The sequence below is a fragment of the Bos mutus genome, chromosome 14, assembly GCF_027580195.1.
Source record: "Bos mutus isolate GX-2022 chromosome 14, NWIPB_WYAK_1.1, whole genome shotgun sequence".
Classification (NCBI taxonomy): domain Eukaryota; kingdom Metazoa; phylum Chordata; class Mammalia; order Artiodactyla; family Bovidae; genus Bos; species Bos mutus.
In genome coordinates, this window is record NC_091630.1 from 36,795,425 (window position 1) to 36,808,717 (window position 13,293).

The 13,293-nt window shown below is 41.4% G+C and overlaps 1 protein-coding gene across 1 annotated transcript in view; it reads right to left on the bottom strand.

Moving 5' to 3' along the window:
• TNFRSF11B (TNF receptor superfamily member 11b) overlaps nucleotides 1–7,182 on the bottom strand; it is a 28,165-nt gene extending 20,983 nt beyond the window's left edge. The window contains exon 1 of the mRNA XM_005897255.3: nucleotides 6,981–7,182. Coding sequence (XP_005897317.2) covers nucleotides 6,981–7,010 — 30 coding nt within the window. The 5' untranslated portion in view covers nucleotides 7,011–7,182. The remainder of the gene's footprint in view (nucleotides 1–6,980) is intronic.
• Between the last annotated feature and the right edge of the window lie 6,111 nt (nucleotides 7,183–13,293).

The following is a 13,293-nucleotide window of genomic DNA, read 5'->3' on the forward strand; positions in this document are numbered from 1 at the left end:
TATAGAAGATGCTTCTAGGAAATTAATGTTTTTCACTGTATTAAAACTATGATAAAAAGAGGTGGATTTAAAAAAAAATCTCAATAGGAAAGTAATAAATCAGAACTTTTGGGAGCACATTACTTTTTTAGAAGGGCTCCAGAAATGACATTGCATTTCCTCCTGTATCCTCTATCCATTTATGGTCTGGCTGATTCAGGTGCTTCTGAGAAACTGGGCTTGAAAAAAACTACCCAAGCACCTGGGAAGTTATGTCACCTTGTAGTTGAAAGAAACCATTTTAGTGTGTCTGTAGACTGTTCTGGCCTTTGGAACATTCATTTAGCAAGGCCAGGTAAATGTGAGAGGGAGTGGGTACCACACAGCTTCTTACCTAATGTGTTGTAACACTATTCTTATCCCTTACAACTGTCTAAAAGAATTCTTTTTTTAGACTTTCTATGCTAGTTACCCCAAAATAAATATTCTGTGGTAGTAAGTTCCTAAAACTAATTACATGTCACATAAAAATACCATGTGTATTTCAAGTTGGCTATACCTCACTCCTTCTTCTTGCATGGATAGTTTACAGATGTTGCTAGGATTTCCGATTGACTAGTTCCTGCTCTTGTGGGTTGTGAAGTTTTATTTTGATTTTTGTTTTCTTTTCTAAACATGGCTGCTAGTACTGTTCATGTGTGCATTTTTTTTTAAACCTATCAGTATCAGAAATGCACTCTGGGGCTGTGTCCTGCCCTCCTCTCTTGCCCTGTGAAATCCTCCTTTCCTATGGCTTTCAAAACCCGTTCTCTGCTCATGACCCAGATTTTCTGATCTCCAGTCCAGGCTTCTCTGAACTTTTTGAATCCAAATGCCTATTTGACATCTCCATTAGGATATTTTAAGAATGTATCACATTTATCAAACCAAAAAATGAACATCGATGGGAAGGTCAGAAAGGGGATTCAGTTAGGTAGCACCTGCAAGGGTCAGTATATAAGTCTGGTTCATTGTTGTTGCTCTCTTAAGAATGGACCTCCATGAAGGTATTGTACCTTCACAGTAGAAATGGACAAAAATAAGTAGGAAAAATACTGGTCAGGTGGGTAGGGCATTATATTTGTATTTTGAAAGAGATCAAAGCTGACATGAGCATGTGAAATCTCTGACAGTAAGCTACATTTTGTTGGAATATCCATGGAAACTGCTGGTACATTATACAAACACCCCAGCAAATCTCATCGTAGCTCCTTTGACTCAGCAAACACACATTTAGTGTCAGGCACTGTGGAGACCTGGAGGCTATAAATATGAATTGGGAAAAAATCTCTGTTTGCAAAGAGTTCATATTTTGTTTACCACAGGGGTCGTACCATCCCCTAGAAGTTCTGGAAATTTGTGTGGGATTTTCTCTTGTCACAATTTCTGTGTGCTGCTAGATGCCCCAGTGACCAAGAATAATCCCATATTCCACACACTTTCTTTTTCTTGGCTGTGCCATTTGGCATATGGGATCTTAGTTCCCCGATCAAGGACTGAACTTTCTACCCCTGTGTTGGAAGCACAGAGTCTTCACCACCAGACCACTAGGGAAATCCCACACACACTGTCAAATGTCCTACTGATGATGGTATAAGTGATCTAAGCTAAAAAAAAATATTTATCATTATATGAGCCTGGATTCAAACTCCGTATATATATATACACAAACACACGTATATATATACATATGTGTATATAATATAAACACACATGTGTGTATGTGTATATATATATATATATATATATATATATATATACACACATATGTGTATATATATGCACACATATGGGCTTCCCAGGTGGCACAGTGGTAAAGAGTCCACCTGTCCATGCAGGAGAAGCAAGAAGAGTGGATTTGATTCCTGGGTCGAGAAGATCCTCTGAAGTATGAAATGGCAACCCACTCTAGTACTCTTGCCTGGAAAATTCCATGGACAGAGGAGCCTGGTGGGCTAAAGTCCATGGGGTCGCACACAACTGAGTGACTGAGCACACACACATACATACATATATATGTGTACGTATATATACACACACACATATGTAGACCTATGTGTGTGTGTTGTAAGATTTTTATGCCTATTGAATTTTCAAGGAATTTAACAACATAAAATTTGATAGAGGGTTGTGCATGCATGCATGCTAAGTCGCTTCAGTCATCTACGACTCTTTGCCACTCTATGGACTGTACTTTGCCAGGCTCCTGTATCCATGGGAATTCTCCAGGTAAGAATACTAGAGTGGGTTGCCATGCCCTCCTCCAGGGGATCTTCCCAACCCAGGGATCGAACCCGCGTCTCTTAGTCTCCTGCATTGGCAGGCGGGTTCTTTACCACTAGTGCTATCTGGGAAGCCTGAAAGAGGGTTGTATTTTGTTTAAAACTTTAGCGAGATTTGTTCACCATTTCAAAAAATCACAGCCCAAAGCCAACGCCAATCATGGTTTTGAACCCCACGTGCTCTCATCTGTTTCTCATGGTCTGTTCATGACAGTTCTACATAAAGATGCTAATGTATCATTACTTCATTAAATCTTCTAGTGAAGCTTATTTCATTATAAATCATTTTCTTTTTATTTCTCCTTCATAGTATAGTTATGCCAGTATATTGATTTGAAAAAATTCTGTATGTAGGTAAAAATATAAGCACTCTCAATTTCATTTCAGGAGAGCCAGGGAGTTGCTGCTGCTGCTGCTGCTGCTAAGTCCCTTCAGTCGTGTCCAACTCTGTGTGACCCCACAGATGGCAGCCCACCTGGCTCCCCCGTCCCTGGGATTGTCCAGGCAAGAACACTGGAGTGGGTTGCCATTTCCTTCTCCAGTGCATGAAAGTGAAAAGTGAAAGTGAAGTTGCTCAGTCGACCCTTCTCGACCCCATGGACTGCAGCCTACCAGGCTCCTCCATCCATGGGATTTTCCAGGCAAGAGTACTGGAGTGGGGTGCCATTGCCTTCTCCAAGGGAGTTGTTACAAAGGATTTATTTAATAAGCGCATGGAAGAAGTCTGATCTGATGGAGAACTACTGCTCCACAAGGTAAGATACACAGATACACTGATAATGTTGGCATCTCTGCTCCAGTAAAAACATCAGGGGCAGCCAGGCGTCATTAGGCAAGACTTTGAATAATGTAAACATAATTTTTTTTTTAATGAAAGTACTCTTTCTCTGCAATATACTTCACTGTCCTTTTTTTCCTGGGCTGCAAAGAAAAGACTCAGGTTGAATGAAGTACTTCTGGTCAATGAGATACTGAAGGTAATGCTTCTCACAGAAAGCCTTCATGGAAAGGGAACATGCAGGCAGGGAGGCTGAGGGTTGCTTAGAGCAAGACCCAGCTGGCAAGTGAGTGGATAGGAGGACAAGAATATTTGAGTGTGTTTAGTGGCCCTTTGAGAGACTCTGATATACCTCTCCTTCTAAACTATGTAGATAAAACATCTGTCACAGAACGCCTTCTTCCCTGACCAGTGGAATCTGACAACCTAAGATTGGTTTTAACCTAAGAAGTAAAATTAAAGGCCAGATTGAAATTAGGAATAAGAAGTAAAATTAAAGGCCAGATAGAAATTAGGAATTGTGCTGAGGGTTCATGGGTGATAGAGGCCAGAGAGGTTGCTAGAGACAGAAGTACAGGACTGCTGCGGAGTGTATGTTAGATTCTCCTAGAAACTTCAAGTCATCATTCTCTTAAACAAACAAACAAAAAGGCTAGACAGATATACTCGACCACTGGGGGAGGGCAAGGAAACCAAAATAAACATAAGGAGGACCAATGTATCAGGCAGTTGTCCCGAAAAAAAAAATTTACTACCTCCTAATGCTTCACCCCATCCCCCACCCCAAGTCCTAGCATCTTAACATTAATTTAGACCTTCGCTTTGAGAAGGTCAGTGGCTAGTTCTGGAGCTCCTTGATGGGAAGTTTCAGCCACCAGTGAAAATCTAAGACTAGACTAGGATGTTCCCAAAGCATCAGGAGGCTCCTTGAGCAACCATGAAAGAAGTGACTTGGTGATGTCACCACCTCACCTTGCAGAGCAGGTCTCTAACTACATGAGTGAGCATTTCAGAAAGCCCACGACTATGGCATTAGTCCTAATGACTACACCCTCTCATGCTTACCTACCAGCATATCCTCTGCTGTCACAAAAAGAATCTAGAATTCTAGTTTGCCTCACAATTTTATCTTCTTCCACTTCTTAAATTCAGGACGCCTTGATTTTATCTCCAAATAAGAAACATTTGGAATGTATAATGAGAATAATAAACATTCTATTGCTCCTGCAAGGTAATAGTTGGTGGCCATCTCTCCCCCATCTCTGAGCATCATCGGCACTTTGTTTACATAATTCACTTGGGTCTAGAATGTCGACTAGAAGCTAGTGTTACTGTGGAATAGGAACTCTATATTATGTGTGGTTATCTTGCACGTGTGCATATTATTATCTCTATTTTATAGAAAACTAAAACACAAGAGAGATATAAATTGCCCACCATCTTTTATCAAGTAAAATACTGGTATTTGAATTTTGAATTTTGATCTCAAATAACCAAACTCATAACCACTGCACAGCAGCTGCCTTTATAAGGTCTTGGAAGGCAGGATCTTTTATATTCCCAAGTCACCTCGTATTTCCCCTTTTGTTATTCTCATTTAGACATTCTAGTATCTGCCTTCTCCGTTTTGCTGTGCGGTCCATGAGGACAGAAATGGTGTCCATGTTTTCCATTCTGTGTCTCGTATCCAGTGGCCTGCCTGGTACAAAGGACTAAATAGCCGTAATGCTTCCAGTTCTTAGCACTACCTCTTGGTGTTTATGAAAGGGCATCTGGACTCTTCATATGTAACTGCAAAGTATCTTTTCTCACTTATTTATAAAATAAAATCAATCTCAGAAGCTACAGAAGGGAAAGGGAGCACATTCCTATTTGAAGTATTTACTAGGTTCAAGACACAATAAAAGGTTTCTCTTTTGATAATGCTGTAACATCTTCAGATCGTATTATCTACATACGTATCTACATCCTTATACAGACCAGATATCAAAACATTTGTCTACTTATTATTTTGGAACACTTAGAATACTGGAGTGAGTGGGTAGCCATTCCTTTCTCCAGGGGATCTTCCTGACCCAGGGATCAAAACCAGGTCTCCTGCACTGCACACAGATTCTTTACCATCTGAGCCACCAGGGAAGCCCATTATTAGATATACATATTATTTAATGGAAATAATGAAATTTAAAAGTTACTGATAATATGTTTATTATTAATCAAATCTTTGACAGCATACAAAAGCCTAGGAAGAAAAAAGTGTCCCCATATTAATAGCAGAATTATTTATACTAGCCAAAACCTAGAATGATTAAGTCATTTGTGGTATAGCCATGTAATGGAATATTATACAGCACTGAAATGGATGGGCATTTGTACATCCAATACTGGAGATGATCTCACAGTAGAACCTTAAGTGATAGCAGCTAGACACAAAAAAGTACATAAAGTTCATTTACTCATGGATGGCATTATAAGTCAGAATGTTGATTCCTCTGGCCATGACTGTCGTGGTGATAAGGAGGAAGCTCAGGAAGCTTCTGGGGTGCTGGTAATGTGATGGTGTCTGAGCTGGGTGCTGGCTTACAAGTATTCACTTTCGGAAACTTAATTAGGTTCTTATGATTTGTGCAGTTCTTTATATGTGTCCTTTTTAAATAAGGGTTCACTTTTTAAAAAGTTCTCCATATTAGTGAAATTATATTATATATATATAATATATACCCACATATATACAAATATATTTATACACATATATGTATACATAGTACCTATACGTAAGATTAGCTTGCTTAAGTGTGACCTCTTATTAATCTACCTTTCCTTTAGTGACTTTGCTGTTTATTTACTTATTTATGTGTGTGTATCCCAAGATCTAATTGGAGGACTTGCTAGCCTTCCATTCACTCTTAGTGGGTTGGACATTCACATTCAAGCAGTTACTGCAACAACTTTCAAAACACATATGTGGCTTAAATATGGATTTTCCTGTCCTTTCATGAATGTCTGATTCATATCTCAATGCAGTCTACATTTTAGTTTCAAAGGAAATAAGTCATTGGTCACAGAATAATCTACATAGAAATCTTATTAACTTGATTGGTCAAAATGTAAATTTAAGTAAAAGAAGCTAAAAATTACAGACATTCCTTTCTTTTCCAAATTTCCTTTCTTTTTCCAAATTTAAAATTACTTTTAGCCCTATTGAGTGCAGAACCTCAATTATTTAAATCTATTTTGTAACCCAATTAACATTATCTCACCAGTATTTTCCACATTACATTGAAATTGAAATGTCCCATTTTAATAATAGAATGTTATTAAAATTTTAAATTGCACAATAAGAAATATGTGTGTGTGTATGATCTTTTCTCTGGTGCCAATTATTCAAAATTTCCTATAATATTTGCTTAAGTGGCAAATAAGCCACTTAATATGACACTAATGATGTCATATTCACTGCATCCAACTTTTATTCTAATTACAGTAGTTTTAAGAATTATTATTCTTAGCATTAAGAATAATCTCTCAAATTACTTTGATACTATTATTACCGCTAATAATAATAATAAGGATGCCCAAGTTAAGCAAAGATGGTATGGAGCCATCTGAGATGAAGAAAGCCAATAAATAGAATGTATAAAAAAATCATTCCAATAAAAATGGTCAGGAGCTCTTCTTCATAAACCCAGCAGGAACTTTCCAGTGTAAAGGGACACCCTAGGAGAAGCACAATCAGCTTGAAAGAGGTCTCCTGTTCCAACCTGACCCCAGATCTCTCCTGGGAAAGGGAGCAAGTTGAGCTTTGTCCCCATCAACAGGCGGGCAGGTCGGGAGACCAGGAGGCGAGGAGCCTCCGCGGGCGCCCAGAGCACCGCTGCCGGCGTCCCGGGCCAGGAACTTACCACGAGCGCGCAGCACAGCAACTTGTTCATTGTGGTCCCCGGGAAACCTCAGGCGCTCGGAGGCGGCGGCTGCGGGGCGAGCGCTACGGTGCGTCTCGGCTGCCCGTGCACTCATCACTTTATATATAGTGTCCCGGCAACAGGAAGTATCGGCTGGGCTTTGATCATTCATTCCCTATCTGGACCAAACTTTGCACCTTTCTTTTTTAGGAACCTTGGGCGGGAGTCGGGCGGGGAGTAGGGGTGGGGGGTGGGGGACGGGAGGGGGAGGCGCGAAACGTTCCGGGGTTAACACTTTCAGAACCAGGGCGGAAAGAAGTGGCACGAGAGGTGGGAGTAGGGGGTGGGGCGGGGATGTCTGGCCCCTGGGAGGAAAAAAAAAAAAAAAAAAAAAGCTGCAGAACAAGGCAGCTGCTGTCTCCGTGCGGCTCTGAGGTTTCCTGGCCCCTTCCCGCCAGCGGCCGGCCTCCTGGCAGCCGCGACCAGTGGTGGGAGGACTGGGCGCACGCTGAGCAGTCGCTGTGCTGGGCTCCTCCACCCTGAGCGTCGGATCCAGCCAAGATCTCAGCGTAGCCTGCAGTGCGCCCCAGACACTACACCCCGCTCTCGTCTGACCCGCTTCTCAGGGGTTCTGAGATCCCCAATAACAAGTATTCTCATTCACGCGCTGCGCTCAGAGGCTCTTCTGGGAGTTTGCAGTCATTAATCTCCAAGGTTGCACAGATGGAGAAGAAACTTCTCTAACTTATGTCTGGTTCGAAAGCCCATGCCTTTCCCCACTCACTTTTGTTGCCTGGGGTAGTTCCAGCCAGAGAGAATCAGCAGAGGACAAACTTCTTGCCTAGGGCAGAAAAAACACCACTGTAGGATTCGCCGCTATACTGAACTGAACTGATCGTCTTTATCAACACCATCATCATCCAAAGGTTATTGGTACCTAGTGAACTTCTGAAGTTGCCTCTTCCAGGTCTTTCCATTGCCCCCAAGCTTTTGGTGGAAGTTGGCTCTGCCTAAAGGGTTTTTGGCTCCCCCATCCACTCCCACCAGCTGCTTTTGTGAGAGTTGGACCCCATGATTTCTAAAGTGTAGGCCCCTTCTGAGGTCCTGCAGTTTGCTGATTTGTTCTTAGGTTGCCACCAGAGCCCTTCACTTACAGAGGCTGAAAAAAAGAAAAAAAAAAAACACTGCAAAGCCAGCCTCCCCATCAGGGCCACGTGCTCAGTTCTTGTCTCCTGAGAAGATCAGTTTCTGCTTTTCACCGGAGTTCATGGAGAGAGAGATGAAGTGATTCTCTCTGGCTCAAACTATCCCAGGCAATAAAAAGTGGCCCCCAGGGGCAAGTATTACCAGCAGGGATCAGAGTATCTGCGCTTTCAAACCAACATCTTTCCACCAGAAGGTCAAAGTGGGTCCATAGACCGAGTAGAAAATATTTAGAGGGAACAAATTCAGCTCTTCTGCTCCGACTGTGAATTACAGAAGACAGAGCGTCTTACTCAGCTTTCTTTCTCCACAGCATGATGGTTTCTTAAGTGAACTAGTGAATGAACAAAGGTCAGTGAGTACTGACCAAATGGTTTAACTCCAGCCCTGCCTCTCAGCTTCTGAACTTTAGCTTTGACATCCACAGTCTGAGCTACTAGCACTTAGACTGACCATGGGACTCAGGTAAATTTGAATGTTAGTTGTAAAATACTAAGTAAATGGCAGTATTATTGTCTTTATGAGGTGATGCCTACCTGGGATACTGCCTGAAGGCATTTTTCTTGAACTGTCGTATAATGCTCACATGCAGGAGTCAAACTCTGGAGAAAACTGATCAAGGACTGAGTCCTGCAGTGTTAACCCTGGGAAAGTGTTTATGACTCAGTTAAAAATCTATCGGTTAAAAATAGTAGTTATTACAGAAATGTGGAATGGAACAAATGAAAGCATTTTAAAAAGTAATGCATAAATTAGATTAGTAATGCATAAATGAGGTTAATCACTAACCATGAGCAGTCAATAAGTAAATGCATATGAGATAACCTAGCACATTGCCTGGATAGGAAACATTTACTAAATTATAGCTATGATTGTTCACAGGGAGTACATATAAGATACCAGGCTTTAGAGCCAGACTGACTCCTAGACTTGAACCCCAGATCTCCTGCACTCTGGCTCTATTATCTCAGGCAGATTTTAACTAACTTATTTGTATTTCTGTTTGATTTCTTTTTTGGTATAGTGACGATAAAAATCATACCACCCTCAAAGGGATTAAATCGGCTAAAACGTGTAAAGTGCTCATCGCACTGTTTAACATGTAGTAAGTGTTCACTAAGTCTAGCTATTATTGTTATACTTATCTGAGGTGCTCTTAGGCACATTTATACAAGCACTAGGTGAGTCTGGACTCTAAGCTCCTGGGAGCAGGAATCATATATTTTCTTATGATACTTCTTAAAACTTCTAGCTCCACATCTGGCCTCCCTATAACTATTTGATGAATAATGGTAATAGAGGTGGTGGTGGTGGTTGGTATGTGTGTGTGTGTTGGGGAAGGGAGGAGAGGAAGTGTAATTAGCTGTCATCTTGAGAAAAGCCCCATTTTTATAGAGTCACAGAGTAGACAGTGTATTGATTGTGCCTTTCGGGACCTGACCGTGGGCTGTTTATTAATCACCCACTGACAGGAAACAGACACTCTGAGTTTGCAGTCACGTCATTTGTTATATTCCTGGAGCAGTCTGGCCGATCCCCCTGGCTCTTCCCAAGGGACCCACTACAGTGAGCAGCAGGCCCTGAACACTTGGAAGCTGGAGTCCATCTTCAGTCTAGACTGGATGGGACCCGGGGATTCAGAACTGAATCCATGGGGTGATGTCTGAACACTCGCTTGGCGGACAGACTACATCCATCTTCCCATGACAGATCCTTCATTGGCAGGGGCCAAGGGTGACATGAAACAGAGTGTCTGGTAAATTTAACCTTCTCTTTCTGATCACCAGAGATGTGTGATGCTGACTGTAGGTGACACCTCATCAGATAGCCATCATCTTCTCTTCCCTGAACTGTTCTGAGTTTGGTCCCATTTTCAGTGACCATGAAACACATTTTCATTGCGCACGTTTATGATTGTCCCTGCTTCCATTTCAGCCACTGGTATGGCTTTAAGAAATGGTGTCTGAATATTGGGGACCCCCTTGAGGAAAATACTTCCTCTCTTTAACACAACAGCAAAGCACCTGCTATAGGAGGCCATTTATATTCATCGTTATAACAGAAATGCCTGAAACTCAGGACAGGGATTAATTTGGTCCTTTGGGAATCAAGACAAACTGGTGGGTTCCCTAGAGACTGATTGAACGTCTAGAACATCTTACACATAAGCTCCCACACATAGAAACTGGAAACACAAGTTCTGAGGTTGTGTATGGGAAAGGTTAATAGTAGAAGAACAAGAACTCATTCCTTGTTGTTTCGCTGTTACTAAATCTTTTTCTGGTTTCATAGGAGATGGAACAGAAAGAGGAGAAATAGGTAGTTAGCCTATTGATTTTATTTTATTAATGTTTGCCCACTTCTTCATTAACAAACATAATTTTAATTATTAATGTTTTAGACAAAACATTAATTTTAGCTATTAATGTTTTATTACTGGACTGGATTGTCATGCCCTCCTCCAGGGGATCTTCCCAACCATGGCAATCAACTCCAGTATTCTTGCCTGGAGAATCCCACGGACAGAGAAGCCTGGTTACAGTCCATAGGGCTATAGTCTATAGGGTTGCAAAGAGTCGGACACAACTGAAGCGGTTAAGCACAGCACAGTAATGTTTTAAGGTGTTATAGGCTCTGTGTGAAAATGGATATGTACTTACTTTAAAAATAGTGTACAAGGGAACTCTGGTCAAAGTTATGTAGCAGCCTGGAGGGGAGAGGAGTTTGGTGGAGAATGGATGCCTGTATATGTGTGGCTGAGTCCCTCTGCTGTCCACCTGGAACTGTCATTAACATTGTTCATTGGCTATGCTGCTGCTGCTACTGCTGCTAAGTCACTTCAGTTGTGTCCGACTCTGTGCGACCCCATAGGTGGCAGCCCACCAGGTTTCCCTGTCCCTGGGATTCTCCAGGCAAGAACACTGGAGTAGGTTGCCATTTCCTTCTCCAATGCATGAAAGTGAAAAGTGAAAGTGAAGTCGCTCAGTCGTGTCCGACTCTAGCAACCCCATGGACTGCAGCCTACCAGGCTCCTCTGTCCATGGGGTTTTGTAGACAAAAGTACTGGAGTGGGGTGCCATTGCCTTCTCCGGTTCATTGGCTATACTCCAATACAAAATAAAAAGTTTAAAAAAGTAGCATCCAGAAAGGCAAGTTTATATATAGCTGAAGCACTTTCTGCTTCAGTAGGTCACCCATTTCTTAAAGATCTGAAAGTATTAGACCAAGAGTCATTAAGGGCTAGTTACAGTTTCCCACTCAGTAGTAGAATGATTCCGACATTGTCAGTCATTTGTTAAAATAACCCTTTCATTGAAAGCTAGCATAAATCAATCACACAAATATGTAAATATTCAAATCTATAAGTACATGGAAAGAAATAACAATAGGAGCTACTGGGCCAGTGTGATTGTAAGCCACATCTCACATATGTTAACTAGCAGTGAGAAGATAGCCCTTGGACAGGGAGAACAATGTGTTAGCAGACCTTGAGGTAAGAGGAAGTGAGGTGTGATTTCCAGGAACTAGAGGAAGCCTGGTATGGCAGAGAACAAGATGTTGCCTGGGCTGGAAGAGGCTGCAAAGGAGAGTGGACAGTGGTCAGGCTGCAAAGTGTAATTGATTCTATTCTTCCTTCAGACATTGAAAGGAAGCTCTGGAGGGTTTAAGCATGAGAGTGACATGATCATTATAGCTTCTGTGGGGTGGAAATTCTCTGAACTTTACCCTGCCAACCTCAGGGTCATATCCAAGCATAGTGCACAATAGAAAGCCTTCTTAAATTAAGAAAATCACAGCAAAAATGGAAAAGTGTTTTATTAAGTTAATTAAATTTAAGCTTTTTAAAATGCCTGCCTACGGTAAAAATTTAAATAGTATTAATACATATACCATGGAGGGTAAATTTCCATTTTGCTTCAGACCTCCACTGCCCATTTATAGAAGCTTCTACTATCAATGGTTTTTATATGATTGTTCAGATCATATAAAGACATATATTTATGGATAAATATCCTGTTTTTTGCACTAATGGTAAAGAATCTGCCTGCCATTGCAGGAGACACAAGAGACGTGAGTTTGATCCCTTGGTCTGGAAGGTCCCTTGGAGAAGGGAATGGCAACCCACTCCAGTATTCTTGCCTGGAGACGCCCATGGACAGGAGACTCTGCCTGGTGGGCTACAGTCCATGGGGTCACAAAAGAGTCAGACACGACTGAGTGACTAAACAACTACAAATTCTTAATATTAATCTCACCACTTGGTGTGTGTTTGGGGCAAGAAGGAGTACCTAAAATAAGTGACTACTACTCTCTGTAATGCATGTCACGTAGCACTGGAGGGAGCACTTTAAGAGGGAAGTCTGGTCTTTCAAGCTCTATAAAGAAAGCTACCTCATTTATGATTCAGGGCTCAGCAACTTCTGCTAGCCCTTCAAGAGAAGTGCAAGGTGGGAAATTTGTCTCAGTCAGCTTGGGCTGCCCTATCAAAATACCATAGACTGGGTGGCTTTAACAGCAGATATTTACTTCTCACAGTTTCGGAGACTGGAAGTTTGAGATTGAGGTTGAGGTGAGTTTGAGATTGAGATTGAGATTGAATTTGAGTTTGAGATTACGGTGAGTCCTTTTTTTCTGGCTTTCAGGTGATCAGCATCTTGCTGTGTGAAAGCATGACCTCTTCTCTGTGTGTGTTCAAAGGGAGAGAGGTCTCTTTTCCTATTTTTATGAGGTTAGCAGTTCTATAGATTCCACCTTTATGACCTAGTTTAAACTTGTTTCCCTCCTAGCAGCCCTATCTCCAAATAGAGTTGCACTGAGGGTTAGGAGTTCAAGATATGAATTTAAGGGGGAACACAATTCAATCCATAGCAGCATATTTCTATTCCCCTCTTTTAGGGTGTATAAGCTCATGCTTAATTTTCAAGGGAATTTAGACTTTTGCAGTACTTGCTATAGTGCTCAATAAATGCCATGAATATAGAACTGTAAAGTCATAGTTTTTCTTACCCTCAAATTTCTTTCTGCCTCCTTTTCGGGATTCTCTTTCTCCTACTCAATTTAAGAAAATAACTTCCATAGTTCAGGCAGTTTCACTTTATGTCTGTATTTC